Source organism: Macrosteles quadrilineatus, unplaced genomic scaffold (genome assembly GCF_028750875.1).
Source record: "Macrosteles quadrilineatus isolate MER2022 unplaced genomic scaffold, UCM_ALF_1.0 Scaffold_9__3_contigs__length_116548681, whole genome shotgun sequence".
In the NCBI taxonomy this organism is placed as follows: domain Eukaryota; kingdom Metazoa; phylum Arthropoda; class Insecta; order Hemiptera; family Cicadellidae; genus Macrosteles; species Macrosteles quadrilineatus.
Genome location: NW_026542602.1, coordinates 26511503 through 26538642, shown reverse-complemented (window position 1 = coordinate 26538642; position 27140 = coordinate 26511503). Strand labels below are relative to the sequence as shown.

At 38.4% G+C, this 27140-nt stretch overlaps 1 protein-coding gene across 2 annotated transcripts in view; it reads right to left on the bottom strand.

Annotated features, from left to right (window-relative positions):
• Nucleotides 1–27140, bottom strand: part of LOC129003064 (unconventional myosin-IXb-like) — a 103882-nt gene that overhangs the window by 5216 nt on the left and 71526 nt on the right. For both annotated transcript variants that reach the window (XM_054431282.1, XM_054431283.1), the window contains exons 2-15: nucleotides 14895–15194; nucleotides 13889–14022; nucleotides 9420–9591; nucleotides 7809–7981; nucleotides 7417–7576; nucleotides 6797–6913; nucleotides 5414–5649; nucleotides 4603–4752; nucleotides 3710–3850; nucleotides 3215–3388; nucleotides 2517–2706; nucleotides 1935–2106; nucleotides 861–1072; nucleotides 160–364 (exon numbers count right to left, since the gene is read on the bottom strand). In XM_054431282.1, coding sequence (XP_054287257.1) covers nucleotides 160–364; nucleotides 861–1072; nucleotides 1935–2106; nucleotides 2517–2706; nucleotides 3215–3388; nucleotides 3710–3850; nucleotides 4603–4752; nucleotides 5414–5649; nucleotides 6797–6913; nucleotides 7417–7576; nucleotides 7809–7981; nucleotides 9420–9591; nucleotides 13889–14022; nucleotides 14895–15194 — 2536 coding nt within the window. The remainder of the gene's footprint in view (nucleotides 1–159; nucleotides 365–860; nucleotides 1073–1934; nucleotides 2107–2516; nucleotides 2707–3214; nucleotides 3389–3709; nucleotides 3851–4602; nucleotides 4753–5413; nucleotides 5650–6796; nucleotides 6914–7416; nucleotides 7577–7808; nucleotides 7982–9419; nucleotides 9592–13888; nucleotides 14023–14894; nucleotides 15195–27140) is intronic.

The following is a 27140-nucleotide window of genomic DNA, read 5'->3' as shown; positions in this document are numbered from 1 at the left end:
AATCTCAAAACTGAACCCAGTTGTCCTTGGATCACTGAGCTTTTCTTTAGTCGTATCTGACTAAAGAAATAGGTAGCTGGTCTTGGTCTGTAAGCAAGTTTTAAAAGGTCACTCTATCTACGAATGTCAAATGAACGGGTTATCTCATCACACAATTACCTGAGGAAAATATGCCTCTTTCCAAAGGCCCAACTAGTGCTGACTTGACTGATGGGTTGCTTCAGCTCGTGTTTCTCTTCTAGACATTGCAAGATGAGTCTGCAGTCTTCTGTTGTCCGCTCCTCACATCGTCGCAGCTTCCCCCATGGTGCCAATAGCCGATATCTAGCGTTGAACGCCTTGAATCTCATTCGATGTGGATAACCTGAAATATCCAAGCTGGATTACAATCATACTCAAGTATCAAAACGTTGATGATGATTTAAATGGCTGACTTAAACATTTTGGAATTCATATATCCTAGCCCAAGACATGTTTGTTAATGATGTAAAGAAAAAAGGACGCAGAAAATGTTTTGACGTAACTGATACAAACAAGAATCGGACAGAGCAGGGCACTTTCACTAGTACCTGCACTTGCTTTGACTAAAAGCTGCTGCTATAGTGTTTACTCCTCCAGGCTTTAGCATTGTTGGTGGCCCTTTCATTCTCCTCTCACTAAAACCACTGGTCTTTGAATGTGTAACAATTGCATTGAAACAAAGACTAAATAAAAGTGTTCTCTGATTACTTGTTCTTATGCACCAAAATAAATGATCAATAATCAAATAATTTTAATTATAGAACAAATTACTCATTGATTCTTCAGTTAGAGTTACTAGATTGTACAATTACTGTAATAGTTTTGTTTGTTGCACTAACCTCCAGCCATCAGGTTGACCGTTTCTAGCACCTGCAGTGACCGAATCTGCCGCATTACTGTCGGCTTGTCGAAGCGACATGGCACCTCATTAGCATTCGCTCGTAAACAACGAACAAAGTGTGGTCTTGCATGCACTAATGTTCGCAGCAGGTTGTCCAGGCGAGTATGAAAGTCTTGCGTTAAAGTTGAAACTGGCTCATCTCCATTCAACCTGTTAGTGAAAGAAATTTATATTAACTTTTGTGAAGGCAGCCCTCACATATTGAAAACTTATCTTTCATTCTTAACTGATCTTCAATAAACTAAACTATCAGATGTCAGGTACTAAGAAGAAGTTGAAATACATGTTAGGCCTACAAAAACGTTGTGCTTTGTAGACCTAAACCAACTTTTATCTCAACTTTACATATGAGTTGAAAAAATCATATTGCACAACTAATTAATTATTACATTTAATCATTACTGTTGTTGGACCTGAGCTTCAAAACATGATGAAAAATTATTTTATGTACTTTTTCATGGCTGCTTCAACAGATATACATACAATATTGATCGCAGCTAACTGATTTAAGGTTTTAAATCACTGCTGTCCTTAAAACCTTTGCTCTACTGGTCGCCATATGCGACGATGTGATCATTGCCATGGACCGAGATATACATTTCAATGCAACACATAGTCACTTGGTAAACAGGACATGCAGACCACGGGTGTAGGGGTACAGTTTTCTATGCAGTGATGCAGTAAAGTAAAAAACAGTTTTGCCAACTATCATGATGTTACTAACCATCATATCCACAGACTAAGTGGTATTTGTGACAGACATCCCTGTAGACCACTGTAGAGAATTCAGGGCCTTCAAATTGACCGTTACGGAGATATAAGCTTTTTAATAACATTTGACAAATTAATGAATATTTGAATGAAAAATTTAGTACTATTGCAGTAGTGAATGTGTTAAGTCTATTGGTGGGGTTTCAATGTGTTTTTAAGTTTAATTAGAAACTCCTGTGCATTTTCATGTTCAATTTTCAATTTTTTCATTTGTATTTTTATGCTTTCTACTTTCACTTACATATCAGAATGTGACGTTGGAGAGATTCTAAAGCTTACTCCTCGTGGTACAGTCTCAACTGAATATAAAGCTTTCAGCTCACTGCCAAACAGATGAGTGGCAAACCCAAAGTTGCACGTCTGCTTGTGAAAAACTGCGACCAAGTCATCTGGCACCACGTCTTTGTTGGTGTCTAAAGCAGAAACAGGTTGTTTTTTTAAATTGCTAAATCTTATGGACATAAGCCATTACTTCCTACATTGTGAGATTGGTTTATATCAGTATTGTAGTAAGAGAAGGGATTAAACTGTCAACAAATGTTTGACAACGTTGCAAGAGTTGGCTGCGGAAGTATTATAAAACAATAATTTTTTTGTTCTTACATACTGACGACCAGATGGCTTGCTTTAAATTGATCTATGTATTTGTAGGAGGTAGTTTGTGAGTCCCAGGTCGTTGGAGACATGGAGCTTAAGGCATTTGACTTTTGACAAAAATTTTGACAATTTGACTAAAATTGAGTTTGAAAGTTATTTTCATAAATTGAGATTTTTCCATGCTACTGAAACTCTTAGGTTTCACATAGAATCTTATATTGTGTACCTAGAAAGTCTGTCGCATCGTAGATGACTTTGCCAGCAAAGTGTTGAATGCCAAAAGTTCTAGGTTCGATGGGCTTGGATTCGATGAGCCTTGGGTTTTGTCTATGTTGTGCCTTCACTTTCGCAATGTAAGACTCAGACGATCCTCGAATGGAACATTCTACATCCAACATGCTGAGCAGGCCAGTGCGCTGTAGGAAACATGGGATCAGTTTAGTTCAAAAGTATAATTTAAAACACAAATTATACAATATAGTTTATTAGGGCTCTACTTTAGGAAAATTCAGTGAAATGATGTGTACATAAGTGACGCCGCTGAAGTTAGACAACACACGGGGACAACGATATTTAGTGTTTACGATAAATATTTATTCGATATAATTCGAATAATATAATATTATAATAACGGCGCTGCAGTCGCCTCCGCCTCCTCGTCGAACTTGTATAATACAACAAACTGCGACATGGTTTCACTGCATAACCTCCTCTGCATGCATTTATACCACATCCAAATATTTTTATCTTTCCGAAAGAGAGGTAATGGAACCCCGTTCCACCACGTTACGCCGCAAATCAAGCACTGGAATATAGGAGTGCCCCATGAACGCCAGGTAAAATACTTATGTTCAAGGGCACTACCATATTGCTAAACCTACAGCTGTCAAGTTTTCAGCAGTTAGATCACATTTTGCTACTTACCAAGGATGATATGAGATCTATGCACGGTACGTTGTCTACATAGTCCACCTCAACGTCACAATGGATTCCCTCATCCCGGCAAGATTCTATACTGGATTTGAAGATGTGGGTGTTGTAAAAATGCTGCATTGTTTCCGCACACAAGTTGATGCACAAGTGCTCTAGCTGGCTGGGCTGAAGTAAGAGGAAAGCATTAGTGATGACATTGATTGTGTATCCAGCATGGCTTGGATATATAACTTTAACACCTCAAGACTCATCTAGAGAAACTCATAAAAATACCTTGAACTTTGATTTCACCAGAAGGAATTTTAATAAACAACGACCCTGATATCTGATCTAGTACATGACTCTTCTGTAGTAAAAGGGAAAAAGCCGTAGTAAGCCAAGCCTCTTAGTTTTCTGAAACCTACTACTTATTCTGAAAACTACTGTACTGATTCAAACTAAATACACCCAGAATGGTGTCATTGATCTATTCATCATTTTACTCACTTTAGGGTCCTCGAAGCCGAACATGTCGAGTATTCCGATAAAGCCGTCGGTGGCATGCCTAACTGCGTTGTTAAGAGCCGCCATGGATTTACTGGACTTGGAACCAGCTGTTCCAACTGTGGATGCATGCTGACTAGCGACCTAACATCATTATATACATTATATTTCATTATTAACTATGTTAATGTAATATAGATAATATATGTATGTATCAGTAAAATGTCAATCCTAAATAATGTATCCATTAAAACTATGAGGGAACTTATGCCAAGATAATGCTCAGGTAGTTGGTACTACCCTGTTGAACTTTAAAACTTTAAACGTTCAGTGTCTTATAATTTTTTCATCTCTCAATCTACTAAAATAGTTAAATAATTTAAATACAGAAAATAAAATGACAAATGTAACAAACATATAATACAAAATGATCAACCAATACTCAATAGTGTCTGCCAGAAAGCATGGGATAAAATACCCTACATCCAGTAACATTTTCTTGATTCTGACTTTTACATTTTAATAAATTCACTGACAATTATATATGTTTCAGTGGCGTAGGGAACTGCGTTCCCACCCTTTTTTCAACAGTAACTTACTATGAATTAAAACCTATTTGTTAGTCAGTTCTTAGATAATGGTGAGTATTCTCACACTGGACATTTTACAACTACACCACTGATAAATTTGTCAGGTATATAAAAGTAAATATGTTTAAAGGACAATAAAGATTCTTATTCTTAAAAAGATTCTTATTCTTATACTTGTAGCTTTAGGACTGTAAATATCGGGAGGAACTGTGACACTACGATTGCGATCTTGGGATGAAGAGTAAGCATTAACTCACTTAACATAAAATCAACTGGTCACATCAACCTATTTACAGTTACACTCACCTCTGCTTGGTTATGCACAGACTCGTTGGAGTCCGAGCTCAGAGTGCCGAGAGTAGACCCTAGCCTCTTTAGACTGTTGGCCCTCCTGACTATGGTAGCGACCGTGCGGCAGTAGAGTGCTTTGGCTAGTGAGTCACGAGTCATGTTGGACTGTAGACAGAATCAGAATATTATGAACTAGTCCATGTGATACATTGAATCATTTGGTATGATTCTTTTTGAGACTGCATGTTTTGAGAAGGACTTATGTGATCTTAATTCAGATTTCTAACTGGAAATAAATATACTGTTGAAGCTTACAGTGGAATATATTACACAATACGAGTATGACTGGCAACAGACGAGACGCTTGTCTTGGACCCGAAACGCACAGGTAAGCTGAGCAAAAATCAGAATCTGATAACAATGTACCTTTTGTTAAAGGTGGTTAGATGCCGCTTAACCGTTGCCCCACCCCACATGAACTGGTTTCCGTTCTATTCTGTAATAAATTGTACTATAGTGTATAGTATTATGATTTGACAAGAATTGGCTTTGTCATTGAATTAGTATATGGGAGTAGCTGCGGCTTTCCAGATGCGTTGCAGTAATCCATTTCCAGGGAAAAGTTCTCATTAAGATTGGAAGTAAATAAATATATCTTGTACATTAAATCCAGTCTTTACACACCATGTTGGCATCACACCAATCCAACGACACGCTCATCTTCTAGGATCAAGATTGGACAGTCTACTTGGTCAAGATTGGAAAGCCTCATTAAGATTGGAAGTAAATAAATATATCTTGTATATTAAATCCAGTCTTTACACACCATGTTGGCATCACAGACAGACTTGACAAGTTGTCCTCTAGCGTTGTGAGTGCGCGATGTGATGCCTCGGAAGAGCGCAGCCGACGTCACTCCTAGCAATCCCGATACAGCCGTCAACTCTGTGTCTCCCTTGACAGTCACCTCTAGCCCTCCGCTGTCTACAAACTGTACGTTGCCAAGCAGCAACACTGCGGCCAGCACTCTGACAACGTCCAGGAACGGAATACCCAGCACTCCTGTAAACCAAACACTCAATTGTTAGATTAAAAGTACCTGTTCAAGTTTTAAGCACAACATTTGAACAAACAATTTTGAAGCTAGTTAATATTGAATTAATTTCTGAATTAATGTAATATAATAAATCAGAAAGTACTGAGTTTGTAAACAACCTATGGGTCATTTATAGTGTTCCCTAAAAACAGGAAAATGTGAAAAAATATTTAACGAATACATCCTTAATGCACATGAAATTAAATACTTGACGGTCTAAGAATGAGTTGAAAATGACAATTATCAATTATCAATTATTTCAGATGGAGACGCCACTATGTGCGTATTTTAACCCAAATATGAGTGAAGGATGAGTGTAGGATGAGTGGCGCGATCTTGTAGCCTTGTTAGTGACTAAGGCCGACATGTTCCTTAGACACAGCTGTTAATTAATGGACAGATATGGTGGAAATGATAAAATGGTGACAGGACTGTGATGGTACTGTGCTAGCAATGTTTTGGCACTAGCACTGTCAAACCATAGATAACACACCCCAAGCCCTAAATGGTATTGCAGGGGGTTTTTTAAAAATTGGTAGGATCCCTAATAAACAAAAAAATGATTATGATGTAAGCATAGCCTCCTCTATACAAGCGGCGTTGGTGTGTGGCAATGTGGCAACAGCATGCCTATTGCCGTGGTAATAACAGAAATAACAAAAATGTAAACATAAACATTGTCCATTATAAATTAGTGCAACAGCGGTTTCGGTTTGCCGGGACAGCGTTGTTGCCACTTTTGTCTCGCCGCAGCCTTGTGTATTAGGGGAGGCTATGGTATTAGTCCTTCTCCATTTGTGAAGTTTCATTGACTGGTGAGGCCACCAGGGTTTTTGATGTGTTGTCAGACATGGTTGACAACTTTGACAGAAACTGTGTGAGTTAGAAACTGTGTGTGTCAGAAACATTGTGTATTATGAGTAAGCAGTCTGTCCCAGCTGTTGGTAAGAAGGGTAGTTGTTTGGTTGTTGGTTGTTGTTTGTTGGGATGTTGTGGGGTTGGTTGGTACGTTAGTTTGGTGATTGGATTGTTTGATTAGTAAAGGAGCTAAATTTAAAACTGGTTGTCAGTCTATAAGGTTAAGATCAGAAAGTTAACAAAAGCGTTTCTTACCTAAACAAGCTTTCCACGCCTGAAACCTAGCGGCATCATCAGCTTCGTCTTGCCTTGTGTCTCCGTGTTGTAGATAACACAAATTGCTTGGAGAGTAGCCTTCCAAGTTCAGTTTTGCTGAAACAACCAGTCAGTAGAAATATAAATATAAATGGTATAAATTGACCAAAGAAAATAAAACCACAAGCTTCCTTTATCATCCTTGGACACGGTTTGATTTTGCTAATAGTACAGTTAGCTGCAAATCTAAGGCATAACATAATTTGATCACAGAATTTTTGTAATATGACTGTCAAATAAGCAAAGCAACATTCCAAGCAAGAACGACTCAGATGCCATTTGTCAGCACTGGCTATCAATAATTGATGATGCCATCCAACAGAAGGTCATTAGATGGTAACAACAGCGGGGTTTAGACCTCCCTTTAAAAACTTTTATAAATGTGAATGGAGGAGATACACACACAAACAAAAAAATTGCAATTTAATTTAAAGTCTTGAATGAAGAGTACTAAGACTGTATGACTGTATGAACAAATTTTAGTAATAACTAAACCTTAAGGTCAGCATAAGTCTAAATGGGTTGGCAAAAGGAAAATTATAAAATAAACCACTAATTACCTCGCTCTTCTGGCGTTAGTCCAGCTAGCATCTGGTAAAATATGTGGTAGTTCTTTTCATTAGGAAGTGGTCTTATGACTCTGGTTTGATCCAAGAAGTAGCAGTGGATCTTGGTGCGATACAATGCTCCGTCAGTTACCTGCACCTCTATGAAATGACCCTGAACACATCACATAAACATAAGAGTGGAAACTCACTCGCAATTTTAATCAAGGATTGTTGGATGAGAATTGGTACAATTTATGCTTAAGTTTATATTAAGTAGTCCTTTTGACATGAAAGGTTGATGTACAAAAGACAGAAACTGTATTTGACAGCAACAGATGATGGTGTTCATATCTAACAGATCAAAACTTTCAGTCTAATCAATCTGACATTGATGACACACTTACAATTCGACTAGATTCAGAGTTTGAGGTTGTTTTGGCGGAACCAAGGGATCGCAGGACTGTGAACGCCGCAGCGAGGTGTTTGAAGGCGTCCGTCTCCGGGCCTCCACCCGCTACGTCGAACAGCTGACGTAGGAGGAGCATAGAGGCATAAGTTTTCCCTGAACCACTCGTCCCTAATGAACAAACAGTATAAAGAATAAATGTTAAACACACTTGTTATTACTGAAAGCAGCAATACATCTTAACTTGCTTATCATAAGCTTGCCTAACTTAAGCTGATTACTCTTAATATGATAAGGACAGTCAGAATGCTGTTTCTCTAACCAAGATCATTTATCAAATCCAATTTGATAAATCCTGACAAGTTATAATTACAGTTTCAAAAGCTTCTGACTTTTCTCAGGATCAAACTAGTTACCTGCTTAACCATCCTTTCACTTCACTAAGAGAGGAACACATTTTGTGTCTTAAATTGAATGAATTCTGAATTGAGTGAGATGATGATGAAGTGTAATTGAGTGAGATGATCTAATAGTTACTCAAAATCAGCAGTTTTCAGCTTGCAAAATTACATTAAAATCCCAGTGACCAAGGACAGCTAGGTCCAATTCTAACCTTGGAGCACTTGTCTTGGTGCTTTGGATTTAACTTAAAGGAAATTTTATTTTGGTTTTATTTTATGAAAATTTGTTGCATTGCAAGTACTGTACAGTGTGCTACGTATTATCACTCATTATCTTCATATTCTTTGGTGGCCCTAGAATTTCTGAACGATGCTCTTTAAATACTCTAGAGGTTGAATAGTTATAATTTCCATATGAATAATTCGGCCAGGTTCCTGGAGCCATCAAAATATATATCCCACACCACTCCTCGTAATTAAAATAAACATTACCTAAAAGCAATCTGACGCATTCTTTCTCCCATTAGCTTAGTAGGAAACTATGGTATTTTATGGGTAGAATCATAAAGGTTGTAATAAATCTTGAACCATAATTTTTACAGCAATGCGGGCTGTACCATTCTGTTTAGACTTATAATCACCATCAAAATACAACTAAACTTTCATCAAAATAAATAAAGAATTTATTTAAACATCTGATTTTCTTGTTATTTTGGGGTTTTTAAATGGGAAAATCACATAAGCTACAATACATTTTGAACCTTAATTTTTACAGCAATGGGAGTTCTACCGTTAAAATGACTATATCATACTAAATTTTTATAAAAATCGTCTGGGGTATTTTTGAGAAAAATCTATTTTATTGTTATTTTATGGGGTTTTGTGGGGAAATCAACATCAAAAATATAAATTTAAAAAAAATGAAAAAACACCTGGAGATACATGGATTAATCACAACATACCAAATTCCATCAACACATCCACACATACAGACAGACATCCACACACACACACAGACACAGGAATCACTCGCTTCAAAAACCACTTATTGGGGTTCAGGGGTACCTACCCAACACTTATATATTTACCAAATACTCAAACTCAAAAATTTTGACAAAACATTACCTGTACTTTCTCTATATACTATATATAGGGGGATGAAGTAAAAATATTTGATTTTTGTTATCAACAAATTTATTAGTTCTTACCTGAAAGAATAATGGCCTGGGGGTAGCCAGTCTCACTTTGTTGTCTCACCGCTTCCTGTACAACCCTTAGCAGTTTGGGAGATAGAGACACTCCCCTGGTGCTGGTCAGGGTGAGAGGGTTACGTATGTCAGTATAGGGGTTCACCGATAACAGGATAGGTCCAACATTGGTCTGAAACAAGGGAAGTAAATGTAGAGGTTAAACTAAACAGTGTATATCTTCTAGTTTTCATTAGGATAAGTTATTTGGTAACTAATTGGTACCATAGATTTAACATGCTTAAAGAACAAATCATGTAGATTTGAAATCAGTTTTGACGGTGCTCGATTTCTAAAAAATGAGGTGCGGGAACTGTAACCTATTTAATGTGATTAGTATCTATGCACCTATTTGTGACAATATTTTCTTCTCTTTTTCTGAAAGAGAGGTATTGGAACAGGACCCTGTTCCTAAACAAGCTTTGAGTTGTCCTTAGATCAACAGAAGATAATTTTTAAGTTAGTCGTGTCATGATTTATGTAGTGTTTGTTTTAGCTTTTATTTAATATTCGAGTGTTATTAGTTTTAAAACTACTTTAACTGAACTCGACAATATATTTACAAAATATTGTTGCCTATCTTATTCTTAAGAGTAGGCATAAAGATAAACTCGTAATCTCCACCCAAAATAAGAGAGTGACATGACAATACTGGACATAAGTAAAACTGCCATCAGTCACGGCCACCTTAACTGCCTCTAATCAAAACAGCAGTTACCACTACTTGCGACGTTGCCACTTCGAAGGCCGCGGCCAGGAGTTAAAGGCGGCCGTGCATCAGTGCACTTTAAAGGTGAAAACACGGACGAAACACACAATATACTTAAGATTTTAATATAGGACGAGAAGCCTACTTGTACTATTCATAGTCAGTTTTGGGCCTAGCTGGTTTTGATCTGGTGTAAAGCCTAGGCCGGGTCGCGAACTCTGCCCCTAGGGTCTGGGTAACGGAACTGCGTCTCAGCTTCACAACACAACGTAGAAACTTCACGGCGGGCGCCCACTCGCCCACTTCATCACTTCAATCACTTCATAGTTCATAGCACTCTGCTTCAGAGGTTAGGGCTACCGTTCAACATCAATCTGGGGCAGATTCGCTTATCGATATTTCTGTCGCTCACAGTTTTGTGTGAATAGTGTCGTATTTACATTTTGGATGGAAACACTGGTGTAAGCGTAAGGTCTACTAAAGTAAGCGTAGTCTACTTTTTAACATACTTCACAAGTGTTCTTTAGCCATGTGAAAAGTCGACGTTTAGCTCAGTCATTAAAGATATAAATAAGGCAGAAGTCGGAAGTAATTTTGGGGAAGCTGGATTTTTCTAAGCTGTTAGACCATGTTGAGATGAGTATTTTCCCAATAGTCCCCACTTCTCCCCCTTGTGCTTTCCTCTCACCCCCCCTTTTTAGATAAATTTACAGTCTCTTAGAAAATCAGCTATAACTTTAAAACGGGTTAGGATAACAATGCAATCTTTTGTTAATCCTTTTGAACTCATCCGAGGACACTAGACTGTAGCTCTGAACCGTTTTAACATTGACTTTAAAACACTATCTAGTTTATAGTGACACTTATAGTGTTTATATAGTCAATGGTTTTACTTAGGTAATGCTTAGTCAGTAGTTGGTAGTAGGCCTACCACACGGGGGCGTAGTTGCTTAAAAAAAAAAAAAAACTATTCAAACTACCCACCCAGCAAATGAATCGGGGAAAATGTCTCGGTGTTCTATTGCAGATGACTAAATGGAAACACAATAGCCAGACACTACTGACCGGGAATACTCCAAAATAAACAACAGACTTATCTGCATGCTACAGCAATTATAGGCTATTTACTTAATAGGAGACTGTAATGTACACCCAGGTAGGTGAGCGCAGCTCTGTTAAATAGTGTCGACAATAAATAGTGTGTGTGTAAACATATCAAGCCTATAACCGATCACGTCGCACCATATAATAGCCAATATGATGTAATTGCTCCATTACGCGTAATACCCATCAGGAAGACTGGTTCCGAACCCGTTGCCCACCATCAGTATAATGTCTAGGTACCTATATAGGCCTACACCAATCCAGATGGCCGCCTAGTTCCCGAGGGATGAAATATTCCCGGTATCAGCCTACAAGACACTGGGCGGCCGTATCATTAAAGTATGGGATGTAACTGCGGTCCCAGCCATTCTGTGGCGGTAAACGGCCGGTAAAACAAAATGAATCATGCAGCACGCCACGCCGAGGAACCGGTTTCCCCACACCCTGTAGAGCGCTGCTGCTCCCCTGGAAGTGGAAGCAACGATCACGCGAGCCTTCGGACATCATCTCGCATCTCGTCTTCATTCATGCTACTTGAACTGTCAATGATTACATTTGTTTTATTATCTCTAAAAGGTTCGGTCAGAAACACATTTCATAATACAAAATTATGGGGGCTTAAATCACAGTTTGTACACGTACACGTTGTTGTTTCACATCATACACAGCTGTTTGTTTATAGTAAAAACTTAATGTTAGACCAGCTAGACATGAATCAAAGTAATGGACCCTTAAGAACAATTATTTACAATCGCTAGGACTTTTGAATGATTTCAGTAACAAAAAAATCATAAAGAATACCTCAGTTATTAAAATATATACTAATTTATAAAAGAGTAAAGTTAAAGGAATTATCATACTAGAGTTAATGAAATTAATCCAGACATCTTATACGGTAGCTATTTTCTGAATTTTGATAGACAATACAATCTTGTCTCTATGTATGTGGTATCTCATAAATGCATTGGAAAAATAATACTATTGACTCGGTGACTATAAAAATATTTAAAAGATTGTACATAACGCAACGTTAATTTGTTGCAAATAAAATTTGATACAGAAACGCCCGTGTTATAAGTTATTGCCAAGGGTATAGTATGTTCCCTCTACTGCATGTCAGTAAATCAAGAGCGCACACCAGCATTATGTACTTGCCAAGTTGATTTATCGGATTCGTGACCTACCTGAACCAAATGGAGAAAGATCATCTTGTATCTGGGTGGGACGGCTGTCAATGCCACGGGCAAGATGGCGGCGACACGTGGCGTGCAGGTCAGAACATGCACGCGCACGCAGTCAAAGCCGAGGAGCCGCGGGTTTCTCTCTTCTCCGTGGTCTTACCATAATCACTTACCGCGGGCAAGACCCTTCAAATTCGTATTATGAAGAATGTTTCCTATCGAACTGAGTTAATCACAGCAATCACGGTAGCCACCGAGCCTCTAGTTTACACGTGGCTGCGGGACATGTTCCCAGACACGCCTCATGCCGCCAGACGTAATCAGTCGGCTACCGATCCCTAATGTGTAAAGTAGATTGTATTTCATGACTTCAAAAGTAGATTGATCATGTCTTCTTTTGAAAATGAATCAATGTTGTTTTGAGCACATCAATTTCGGCTTCCTGTTAAGAACTGGGGGACCTAAGTGAGTTTAGGATGTTGTAAAAGAAAATAAACTATTTTTTTACGTTCAACGACGAAAACATTTCAAGTTAAAAGTTTGATGGCACTTGCGTATCATACCAACCACACATATAAATCGACTTCCGAATAAGATTTTAAATAGTTTGAATAACAAAATCTTCCTAGCCCAACCCAACCTGACCTAACCACCCTTAGGTTAGGTAGGTTAGGTTATTATTAGGCGTGGTCGGTATAAGTTTAACAATTGCCTTGCTATCGGGCTATGGCCTAATCTTTTGTATCAGCATCGTAGCGATGGCACGTAGGCGAATACTAGTAGGCCGGACTACTAATGTGAGTGAATGAGCTCGTAACACCCCTTTTACCTTTTACCTCTTCTTTCTTCGCTACAATCCTCAGATCGGGGAGTCGTCAAAATTTCTCCTTCTTCATCCTCTTGGCAGCCTTTCAGCTAGCCCAATATAGGTGTGTATAAGCACAGACAATGGAGTAAACCATTAGAGTATTATATTGTCTGTGGTATAAGTGTGTTCTTGTATGTGTATTCCTTTGTTGAGTAGTATGGTTTGTTTATAAGGTAATTTTTTAGTGTTTTTACAAATGTGGTATGATTTGAAATATTTTTAATTTTGTCTGGTAGGATATTAATGTATTTAGATCCTGTGTATGTTGGGGTGTTGCTGAACTTGTTTAGTCTGTGTTGTGGCAGGTTAATATTGTTTTTGTGTCATGTGTTGTTATTATGATATTGTGATAGTAGCCTATGTGTTGGATTGGATTTCTTTGCTAGGATAATGGTTTCTAGGATATATTGTGAGAAAACGGTGGGGATTTTGAGCTGGATGAATAGGGGTCTACAATGTTCTAGGTAGTATGCCCTATATTGTTCGTAGCACTTTCTTTTGAAGGATGAGTAGTTTGTCCCCTTACACACATTGCCTCAAAACGAATTAAACCAAAAGGTATACTTACATAAAGTTGGCTGGCGCTAAACCTGGCGTGTAAACATTTGAGGACTGCATCCTCGGTGAGTGGCCCAGCCAAATGTATGAGATCCTCAAGCTCGGCACAGCCAACCGGCCTCATAGCAGTCTTGCCCGTCGTGTCTGCAAACAAAAATTTGTGTTATTATTGCACAATAGTAAATCATGTCTAACAAGAACCTACTTCATAAAGGCTACCCTTACTTAAATTAGGAGCAAATTATTCTTTTGTAACGGACTTATGTGATGGAAACGAGTTTTTACAGTACATGGTTGTCGGTTGATACAGGAATGAATCTTATTACCGATGCTGTATTAACATTTCTACATCTTATACTTCATTAGTAAATTGATGTCAATGACTATACCATTTTTAAATCACATAAAATGTACAACATTAATTTAACAAAACTCGGCTGTGGATAAGCTCAAATTCAGAGTAGGTCTAGGTCTAAAGGAGGTTCATCAAAATATTCAACAGCAAAATATTCAATGGTACGTTACTCCTAAGGCGAGTCACTAGTTATGTTAGCCTTGCTTCTTTTATCTAGGCTTCTAACAGAGATTTAACTTTGCCTGGTAAAATAAAGAATTTTTCATTTCATTTCATTTCATTTCAGATTTTGTTGTAGATGTTAATGACAACAGTGCATATTGGAAATGTCTAGTTGCCTTACAGTCTTACTCCGTGCTCAAGGACTGCAGAAAGGTAGATGCTAAACTACATACTACTGTGTATTACACCATTGACTAGGTATATAGTCAATGATTGCACCCATTCCATACATATTATTAATTATGATAATATAACACATAAATAATTTGCATGTAGGCCTAATCGGTTGTCCTATTTTACATTTAGTTAAAATGAATGTAAGTTTAACTGATAGCAGAAGTGAGACCTCTGATCCGAGAAACAAACAATTTTTGGCGGAGTATTTTTTTTAAACTGTAACAAAAAATTAAATCTCATCAAAAGTGGTTAAAGTACATACCTCCAATAATGGTAGGCCCGTTATTGGTCGCCTGGGTTACTGGCACAGGTAAAGGGTGTGGTTGGTGGTGTGGCCGAGGAAAAGTGGGGGGAGCACCACTCGTTGGTTGGCTAAGTGGTGTAGTAGTGGGGAGAGGTGTTGTCGTATTGGTTGGTATCGTGGTAGTGGGAGGTGCTGCTAACACACTATTGGGCTGGCCCTGGCCCTGAACATGCAGTCTGTTTCGAAGAGTCACCAACTCCGTGCTCAGATTGCGGAGTCTCTGTTGAAGATGAACCGCTTCATTGGATGAGGATGCATCTGGAAAAAATAGGAACATTGACAACATCTTTTAAAATGTTCGTAAATACAAGATATTGTAATTAGAAAAAAATCTGACCCATAATATAGATGAAGTAATTTTAATACAGTACAGTATTGCTAAATCTATGACCAGTATCCAATAATCAATAAATAATATTACGTACTAGAGATAGAAACGGGAAAAATAATGCACAAATGGCATAATATGATAAAGCCCGAAGCATTTAACAGGAAGACGTCACGTAATGCAAATTGAAGTGTATAAGGTTTAACGAAGAAGATAGTCTACGATCACACAAATATTCCCTACACTCATTTAATGCTTTAAGCTGATTCATTATTGATTGCCATCCAAGAACATGCCTAGTCTACTTTGAGAACTCCGAAATGCAGATAAAAAGCAAGTTGAACAGTAAAGATCGAGGAAGAAAAAAAATGTGTTACCACAAAACAAGCTTTGCTCTCGTGTCTACTGCATTATGACAACTAAAAACAGTTGGGATATAAACCCCCTGTTCGAATTCAAAAATGTCGAGAAATATAATGATCTCACAAGCTACAGGTTGTACAATTGCAGCATAGCTCCATAGGTTGCTCCATAGCTGCATGTGCTGCTCGCTCCGCCCATCCCCACCACCATTCCCCATGTCGAACAAGTCGCCTGAAAGCGAACTATCTTGACGGTCAAGTAGTATGTGAGTCGTATTCATTATTTGGTTTTACATGACGTCCAACGCAACTGCAAAGCAAATAACTCGTCAAAAAGTGGGTTCTCGTATTCATCTATTTAATTCAAAAGACCAGAGAGCCATTTAGCCCAGTAAAATTAGACTAATCGGGTGATATAATTTCCGAAGAGTTTGAACGTTGTTTAGACGTTCCTTTTGTTCGTTGGATTGAAGAAAATAAAAAGTCCTGATGGGTGGGGTCGAGCTTGACTCTAAATGTGACTTTTTTTAGTTTTTAGCTTATTACATCGGAATCTGTAAGTTGTATTGAAAAGTGTTAGATACACAAGTTAAAGCTGACAAAATTTCCCACAAAAAGATTCTACGTACTTTTGTCGTAAGACTTAGCCGTTTAGGGCTAAAGGATAAAGAAAATAACATGGTCGTTTATATCGTTTAAGCTAGCGGATCCAGGGGTTCTTCAGGGTAGTCCTCATTCAAGGAATCGTCGTCTACTGGAGGGTTATTTTAAGTGCACGCTCCCTCGCAGTTTCCGCACATTGTTGAGCAGTGGATCCCCGCTTTACGGCACCCACAACCTTTTGTATAGATACAAAATATTGTTGTGAGGATAACAGCCGGAGCAGCAAGATATAAGGGGTTGTAGATGTCGTTCGGTACCCTAATCAGTTGGCGGTATTTTCCCCAGCAATTCTTGTACTTGCAAATAAACACAGTATACTCTCTACGATTGTTGCTGAGCAGAGCCTTTCGTTTGTGGTAGGTAGAGACGGGAGGTCTGCCTTCAGCCTAGTGAGTGGTGGATTTGATAAATGCGATGTATCAGTTTTTGTCCAGATCTTTTTTCTCAAAATTTGTTCACTAGGATCATCCACTCACCGGCTGTCGAGACTTACTTTTGCGTCGAAGTCGAGCTGTAAAATATGTTGCAGATGGTATAGAAACTGGTATCCCTAATAAAAAAATTCACAATTAACAACTTGCATTTTCTGAATAATGACGAGGTGGTATCACACCCACTAAACCCTGAATTAACAATATGCTTCTGGCAAAGTCACATCATTTCTGTAATTCAACTGAGGAATACGTTCTGCTTTATACTTTACCTTTTCCTGGTATGAAGAATATAATTTCTTGCTCGAGTGGAGCTTATGCAATCATCAGTACCAGCATTGATGAACCTTCAACCTGGCTTATTTTTGTCATTACAAAGAAAGTTTTCTTGCTGTACAGTCACTGTAATTTCTTCAGTGAAATCAATGTCGACTGATACGGTCTTGTTGGTGGCTCGTCGTTGTTGTTCATCATGTTTTATGCTGTTGACAGTATCTGAGTAACCATCAAACACAACAGTGCAGCACACATTGGTTAATACAACTGAGAACTGAGATACATGCGATTTAAGTCCGTTTCACAACTTATGAAGCTCATAGTTTGGACATAGTTGTCCCTAGGGCTAAAATGCTTAGAAGCTTTTTTTTGTATGGAATTTTGTCAGCTTTATCTGTTGTACAGAACACTTTTCAATATGACTTAAAGATTCTGATACATAAGCGAAAAACTACCCTTCCCTTGGTCAAGCTCGATCCTCACCCATCAGGACTTTTTATTTTCTTCAATCTAATGAACCAAAGAAAGTTTTAACCAAAGTTCCAACTCTCCCTGAATTATTTCACCTTAAGGATTTTTTTTTGTTTTATTTGACTGGGCTATGTGGTTTGACAAAAAAATTGTCGAGACATTTGATTGCAAGTACTGTACAGTCAAGTTACTATCTCTGATGACCATTGCACATTTAAATCTCGCAGCCTGCATGACAAATAGTCGGTTAAAAATTAAAAAATGATGTTATGTTAAGAAAATTTATTTTTTCAGCAGACATGTATATTTTTACATTTTTCCATTGTCTGTTGGATGCACTGTATTTTATGTTAGATGCCTGTAAAAATATTCACAATCAAACTACAGCCATTTAAGAACCACTTTACATTTTATGGATACGATAAGTTATGGGATTTGTCATGAAGAGGAACATAAAAATTTGCTGATGTTAGTAGTTATAAGAGGAGATACTTTTACAATCACGGGGGAATAACCGAGAACTAAAAGCAGGTTTTATGTCCTACAATAACCATAGAAATGATCAGAGGAAAAACAAGATATAGCTGCGAAGCCATTAGATCCACATTCCTCCGCCGCATGTGGCGGTCACAGAGTACGAGTCGGGCCAATATATTGTCCTGGAAACAAGATACGATAGTACCCGCAACTCATGCAATCGCCTACATTAATAGCGAGGCATAGGCTATTTAACGGAAATAATTTAGGCAAAACAATTTGTACACAAAAAGTTACATTTGATGTTGTTGCGCTAAAATGATATTTTGCGCGTCTTATCACAAGTTTCAACGTGAACAGTAGAACTATGTAACAAACTTTGCTATAAATGGTATAAACGCCTGACTATGACAACCTTTCTTCATGTCGTAGAGGTATGCCCAAAGCATGAGTATGGTGCATCACTTTGGTGTTCTAACCTGTAGCTGAGACGCAGACGATACCATAACCAGTCAGCTACCAAACTGTTGAACGTTGTAGTTGGGCTTGGACAGCTTACCAATTTTGACAAACCTTACAAGTAAGTACCTGGATTAGAATAAATGAATGAAGATAAATATGTGGCACAATGATCAATCGTGAAAACTAATCTTTTATTTCCTTAGTCGATGCTAATACCAAGACCAAAACGAACAATACAGCAATTACCGACTTCTATCACTGTTGTGGCATTAGTGATGCCAAAAAAGCATCAAACATGACGGTGCAGATCGGTAGCCGAACATTCCGTAGAGAAATTAACTGTTGTTAGGTTGGTACATGAATAATCCTCTTGTCTGTTGCCAGACAACATCATTGAGAGCTGTCAAATCGTCCCGTCTTTCTACCTAACTTCCTGAAACACAAGAGCCTAGTCGTGCAAAGAGCTCTTTATTGAATGCACTGTTCAGCTTCATAGCTACAATCATAGCTTCATAGCTACTTAGGCTGAGTAGCAGACTATTATTTGCAAGAGAGTTGCCATCAGCTAGAAGACAACTAAACTATCCTACTCAGATAAATCAACAGCACCAAATATTTCCAAAGTTTGGGTTTAAACTCAATCACCAATGTCAAAATTTCAACATAGCTTACAAGTGGAAAAGAACAACGGGCCTGGATCCCTCAGTATAAACCCCATCAGCGTTGCATAGTGGAAAAAATGCCGATGAAGATAATCTATTTTCAGATACTGAATCAAATACAATATTGAGTTTCAGGTCCATCCTTCCTTGATTCATAAATCATTTTGGTTATCAAATCATCAAAAATGAGGTTCTCATATTTTTGGATGAAACCGTAAAATTAATTCCCTGTAGGTAGTTTACACTTCTGTATACATTGAACTTCTTCTTTCATTGTGTTTCAGTGAGTGACGAGCTCATGGGGGCTTTCATAGAACTTTGGGGCCGTTGGTGTTAAAGCTGCGACACTGTATGCTAGATTGAATGGGGATAGCCCAACTCCGCACGATGGTCATATTTTGGATGAATAGTTTTATGGCCCCCAAGGTTCCAGTCCAACTCCGCGAGGTGGCCAAATCAAATCTCTACGCTACCCACCACTCTTTAACTTTTACGTGTGCTCTCAGATCCAGATGCTATGTAGTGTTTAATATAAAATATTCCATATATTTACTGGTGTCCCAAAAGTAATACTTTTAGTTACTTTGTTCATGTGTCAGGTTAGGTTGGGTTAATAATTATGTATTGCAGACTTTGGAACATATAAATTCAATGAGACATAACTTACTTACTAGTAAACTTTTTTTAGTTACAGTACAGTTCTCAAAGACGTAGGCCTACATTTATACGAACTTAAAACTTCAAATACAAACTCTCCAAAATTGGCCACGGCACGGATTTGGGATAAGCCCAGAAGCTGTTTGTCTAATCTGTCAGTAGGCCTACTTGTGAGCAAGTACTGTACTATGAACTTCAAGGCGCAGATTGTCCAATGAGTATGCAAATCCAAAGGGTCTTCAAGATCCGTCTTCTGACATATTTTCTTTCAGGACTATATTCAGTAATCTCGAACTTGGTGGGCTATGATAATGAAGTGTTTGTGTGCCCTAACAAATGCAGCACGCAAAGATTACACGTCGACAGACCGGTTTCAACCCTAAGTAGGCCTACACCTGACCGCGAGGTCGCCGACAAGTGCCTGAGGCTAGAGTCGGTCCCTCCCCCGACGTTTTTGTCCCCAACATTAGGGCTCAGCAGGTAGCCTAAAACCAGCCAGGAATGTGACTTGTCTGAGTTCTGCTTTTCCTCACTCTGCAAAGGGAGATTATTTGCATAAAACTGTTAGGCAAATAAATTCAATCAGTTTGTTTAACTTGGTGACATGATGGAAAATTGTATCAACGAGGGACACTATTTTCGGAATATTTTGATCCAATGTAATGTCAAACGTTATTCGTTCATAAAATGTTGTTCAAAACAGAATTTAACACGAACAAAGCAAACTGCCAGCCATACCATAGATTCCAGTTGTATCATGATCTTGAAGGTACTTTCTTTAAAGATCATGATTTTTGTTGTTGTTATTATGTGTATTATTGTATTGATAGTCAAAGATAGAATGCTGGAATTCTGACCTGAAGATATTCCGCAGCAAGAAACTGATGAAGAAGAATTTCACTTTAACGAATCGTTCTGACAATACACACAATGTAACCTAAATCTTTATTTGCCTTTCAACCATATTAATCCCATTTCCTTCTAGGTTTAGCGAAAAAAATTACGCATGTTCAGACCTGGTTCAGACTGCAGCCTCACTCCAGTTGCGTCATTGCTAGAGACTCCGGCAAGGTTCACACCCACCTCGTAATCAACTGACTCGTGGCCCGTGTACTTGTCTTGTACCGTGGCTTGCAACCTTGCAGGACAACGTCCTCCGGGTGACTTACAACCAACACCGATAGCTAGACGTGTCTTTAAGATCAGAACTGATATTGTAGGCGACCTGGTTGCCACATATGAAGGAAAACAGGCTAGATAAGGCACAGATAAAATTAGTCTAACATTGGCGATAAGTGTAAGAAATCCGTAACTATGTAAACTGTAACACTGTAACATAAGCAGTAAAGGAAATTTTTAAACACTTGGTTTCTTTCGAGATAGCTAATGCATTTTTCATGTAGGGACGAATCGTCAACATCCACAGATTATCCGTTTCAAGTTTCTAGATCAGATTCTGCCATACAAATTCATGTCTTGGAGGCAGTTCATATTTTTGACCAGGAACGATGGACCCGTTCCAGATCACTTTTGAGATTGCTGATGAATTGTGATAATCCTTAATATGGATATCTCATAACAACATGGAATTGTTCTATATCACAACACGAAAGAGCCACCCCAATTAGTGGATCCTTCGTTTTAGCATTTATTTATTCTATGGTTTTAGTTAGCCGTTTTATTGCTGTAAAAATGTGTACAAGAGGCAAATAGTTGGCTGTTTATCTGTGATTAAGCCACGAAAGTCAACACAGCACGCTTCACCGACCATGACGACGTACGTGCCTCTCGTGTCCAACGCCTGACCGGCATCTCAAGTGCCCCACAGCTTGCTTTGTGCTTGGAGCCCCATCAAAGAATACATTGCACCAGAACACAAGTGAAAATATATCAACTGTATTAGACAAGTACTATACTTACTGGGGATATAATATCCTTTTGTAGTTTAGGATACCTTTTTGGGGCCGATTGAAAAGATTTTGTCCCGTTGTCTTTAGAGATACTAGTCCTGGATACTAGTTATAAATGCTTAAATTCTTAAAAAAAGCTTAAATTCTTTAATCAAACTGTTTCTTGAGTAATGCCGGTTGTTGTTTAATACTGGAGAAATTGTGTTTGACTTATAAAAACAATAGTTATTTGTGCAACTAGTGAGAAAAGTGAGCAATTGACTCACTCGAGAGAAATCCTTACTCACGAGGAATGGTTTCTCGAGTGAGGCAATTGTACTTTGAACTCGAGTTGCACATTATACTTTTCCTACAGCTACCTAACAATGTACATGTTCTCTCACTGATTTGAGAAAGCAAAGTGGCCAATTCGCTCATCAGTGAGACAATGTTAACATTGTCTCACTCTAATTACTTTGTCTCACTCCAGATTTGCAACGTGAAGGCACGAAATAGTGAGCGCGTAACATGCAGGCAACGTCGTATGCACACGAAATACGTTGGCAGCACTGGCTGTAAATCAGATGGTCAGCTGTTGTACTGTTGTATTTGTCACTTCACATTAAATGTTATATCAAAGTTATATTAAAAGTTCACTTCTGTGTAAAAATAGGTTATGTTTCTTCACCAATTTATTTGTTTTATGGTAACTGTAGGAAAAGTATAATGTGCAACTCGAGTTCAAAGTACAATTGCCTCACTCGAGAAACCATTCCTCACTCGCCTACGGCTCGTGAGTAAGGCTAGGGCCACACTTGGCGACTTTGTCGCGGCGACAAAGTCGCGGCGTCAATGAATGAAAGTGCGTAGCGTTAAATTAAATGGAGGCGGCCACACTAAGCGACTCGCGACCAGCGACCACCGGCGACAGAAAAATAAACGCGACCGGGAGCGTTTTTTGGTCGCGGCGACAAATACGCTCCCCATGTTATCTTATGGCACCGGCCACACTAGGCGACAAGTCGCTCGCTCACACCCCCTTTGCTGCTCTATTTTCATATCTATATTATTTAGTTTTGGACTAGCATGGAAAATATGCCTTTAAAATACAAATATTTTCATCGATAAAATAAGTGTCGGCATGTTTACATGTGCCCTGTAGCATTATATGAGATTCAACTCGTCTGGTATAACAGGAAACCAAAACCTCGTGTATTTTTCAAATGTCGTGCGTCGTCTTCAATGTCATTAGCTTGACAAAGCTATACACATAAAAACATACTACAAAAAGTTACAATATCAAAAACGCCATCCATGAACAATGATGTTTCAGGTAATTCGCTCCATACCTATGGTTTCTCATCCCTTTAGCGAATTTTCCATATAGAAAATAAATTATTAAATTTGCATGGACCTAAGCCCGGAACAGACTTAATTTTTCGTTTTGAGATCCTCAGAGGCAAAAACTCCCTCCGTTCAAATTCATATATATAAGTATATATGTATCTATATACATATGCAGTGTATATATTTTATGTTTATATGGGTCTATGTGCCCATTAGGGCGATAACTTAACCAAAATTGATGAGATTTTAATGGTATTTGGTACAAATGTTTAAACCAACGTTAATTCAAACAGGCTCGCAAATTAGAATGATCAGACTATGAGAGTGGGGGTTTAAGGGGCTTTAATGGGGTATAACATTAGTTCGTTATTATTTTTGACCCTAAAACATAAATTTCACAATTCCCTTCCAAACGGTTTTGTTAGCTAAAAAATAAATACTTTTGTACATTTTAAGCGGTGTTGTAAGCCTAGCGGTTACGGGGATAATTTAAACAATTGTAAATTTATAATGCCCGTTTTTATGGAGAATAAACTGTTGTAGTTTGCTTGTTTATCAATATATATTTTTTTTATGAGGAGGGAAAATGCTTTTACGCACACAGGTAGCCAGCCTGTAGTGTGAGACTCCTGAGTTTATCACAGACTACTCACTAAAAAACCCCTTCTACTCTGTTAGACACAGACCTGGAATTGTTTGTCACATTACTTCAAGTCAGGCCAACATGTGACCTAAGCCCACAGGGCTCGCACCGTTTCTGGCATTATTTACTTTTTTGACCTAAACCGCATCCCGGTCGTGGTCAAGCTTCTTGGCACGGAGAACACCCTGGATGTAAAGTGACACACAGGTCCAATTGTCCTCACCCTCCATCATCATCGGTATGACCGTGTCCTCCGACAGCAGTCCTACGAACTGTTGAGCCTCTAGGCCGGGGCCTTTCCCAATGCTGGCAGTGGAAAAAAACAAACAAACCCCCAAAACCACAAGGGGTTTGTTTATATATATATTTTAATAACATTTTGCAATATTGTTAATTTCGTACTAAGCTATCAAAATTTTAATTAACAAGCACACCTCATTAGGTTACCTTATCTGTACCAACAAACCTAAGCATAATTTTAAATTAATCTTATATAAATTGGAAATAAATCCGACAAGTTTAAGTGAATATTTTAGTGGAAATATAGCCAAACAAATGTAAATTCGCTTAGTCTGCAGGTTTTTTTGCAGTGGGGGTATTTATATATACAAGAGATAGCAACATTAAGCATTAAACAGTGATTTGACGATTTAGACGTCCACATTGGTTTTAGAAACATAATTTAACACTTTTATTTAGTAAACATTGTATTCCTTTGTTGCAGGTAAATGGTTAAAAACTATTACGTGACCAAGTACGAAATATAAAGAGGCACCGGTGCACGTACAAAAATACTTTAACTATATGATTTAATTTGTAAGATTCGCTTGAATTGTATGATACTGCAAATAATAGTAAAAACATCAATGTATTCTAAGATCATCCAAAAACATACATAAACAGTCATAGATCCTTATTTATTTCCATTATCAATGACACTATTTTAAAAGTAAATATAACATCTCGAAACTCTATTTTTACTGGTATGGTAAAAAGTAAACTGAAAGGTTGAAATTGTCGCCTATTGTGGCCACCCCCAGCGACTTTGTCGTTGCGACAAAGTCGCGCGAAAAAAAGTCGCCGCGTCAAAGTCGCCAAGTGTGGCCCTAGCCTAAGGGTTTCTCTCGAGTGAGTCAATTGCTCACTTTTCTCACTAGTTGCACAAATAACTATTTCCTACAGTTACCATAAAACAAATAAATTGGTGAAGAAACATAACCTATTTTTAGACAGAAGTGAACTTTTAATATAACATTTAATGTGAAGTGACAAATACAACAGTACAACAGCTGACCAGCTGATTTACAGCCAGTGCTGCCAAGGTATTTCGCGCGCATACGACGTTGCCTGCATGTTACGCGCTCACTATTTCGTGCATTCTCGTTGCAAATCTGGAGTGAGACAAAGTAATTAGAGTGAGACAATGTTAACATTGTCTCACTGATGAGCGAATTGGCCACTTTGCTTTCTCAAATCAGTGAGAGAACATGTACATTGTTAGGTAACTGTAGGAAAAGATTTTTTTACTAACTACTCCTACATAACAAAACTGGAAACTCTGATCGGATCTGCCAGAAGTCATTTTATCCATAACAAAACTATCAACATTCGACAATCATAATTCGTGTTTGGATTAAAATACGCTCAATTGCACCCCAATTTATCGATTGGTAATATATGCAATTGATGTACTACCTCCAAACACAACACATCAGATTCAGTTTTTGTCGCAAGAAACTAGTACATGCCAAAAATATACTACGATGAATGAAATGAAGTTTCCAATGAATGAATTAGTGTGGCGAAAAAGTAACACTGCATATAATATTTGCGAATTTTAGTCTATTTACTAAATGTTTCTACTTTATACGATGAATTCTGCAGATCAGAGGTGCCAAACAAGCCCCAAATAAGCTCATGTTTAGTCAAAATACCGGCCCATGACCTTGAAATGGCTGGAGAGGTCGCCGACCGCGCTGTCCTTCCTCTAACTTTCTCCATCTCCAACCATGCCACATCCGGGTCCATGCAATCTGGGCTTACGTTTCATTTGTTTGGTCTTAAACGTTGAATGTTGGTTGATTGGTCGATTCCCCTAATACAGTTTGATACAGTAAATCAATTTACAAAGTTACAGCGAAGATTGATTATGGACATTTGGTTTTGTTTACCATACCAGAAAATTCCAGAGCGATTTTCGCTTATCGAGGAGAGCAGGTCGTTGTAGGGTGGGGATATAAAATGTCATAATTCATCAGGAGGTATAGGAGCAGTATTTGGTAGAGTGCTCAGGTTGTTGCGGAGGCGGATGCGAAGGAGCAGTAATGGGATTCTTCGCACCCCGGGAATGATGACACGGATATGGATCACATGGTCTTTATAATTGATGTTTTAAGAAGATGACCTGGTTAGGTTAGGTTAGGATCAGAGGTCTCTCCTCTCTATGCCTCCTTTCCGCTCTCTCAACGACGGCCACTCCAAATGGCTTAGGTCCATAACAGCACTCGTCAAATATTTGAATGAACATGCCATCTCCTTCCTACGCCTTTGCATATCAACTACAGTACCTCGATACTTAATTGTAAAATACTAATTGTTTGATTCTGAAGACTGGAGAGAATCGGCCAAACACAACTTCACCCAGGTCAGCACCGAGAGCCGGTTGCTCAAGTCCTCGGTGTATTTGCATTGAGAAATCGTGAACAAGATGATAGATAAACTCTCCGCGTGTAGGTCATGTTGGCGCAGTATTTATCGTCGCTGGGATAGCTGAGAACACGTAACTCGCATAAATGCCAGCATAGACAGATACTAACTATTTGCCTGTCGACTGGTGTGGATGGCCAATGAAATACGCAATTCCATCTAAGTGTCGACTGCATACCTGCTGGAGTTATGCTATCGTGTATTAATTATTTGATGGAGGATTCAATCAGCAAATTCTGTTGAGGTTTCTTATAGCGAATATACATTTTACCGTTACAGTATGGGTTGAGTAAAATCTCTAGAAATTATGGAGGTGTTGAAAACTGGGAAGGGTGGCAAAGTGATGGGACTAACTGCTTATTACCGTACTAGATACTTTCGTTATGAGCTCATGGTCCCTTTTCCGTGCGAAGGATTAACAAAACGTTTAATGCTGCGCCATTCTTTAAGCTGACTGATTCTCTAACAAAAATTATATAGGTTTATCGCTTACCTCTCAGTAGATAAGGTAAACAATGTCAGGTCTGTTTCTTAAATTATACGTTAGCTCTCAAGATGGCGCTATTTCGTTTTCCTATTAAAAGTGCACACGTTGCCGAGGTATTAAACTATTTGGTCGGTTTCAATTGGGTTAGTTTACAGTACACTGTATAGAACTGGCGATATATCGAACGCTTTCTACTATCAAACAGGGCAACAAAGCAACGATGAACTACACTCGATATGAATCGATCAACGTTAGAATACAATTCTTCGCAATGATAGGAAGAGCCGACATCAATAGAAGTTAACAAATAAGAAAGATGCATAGCTGATCTCGACTCCAGCTT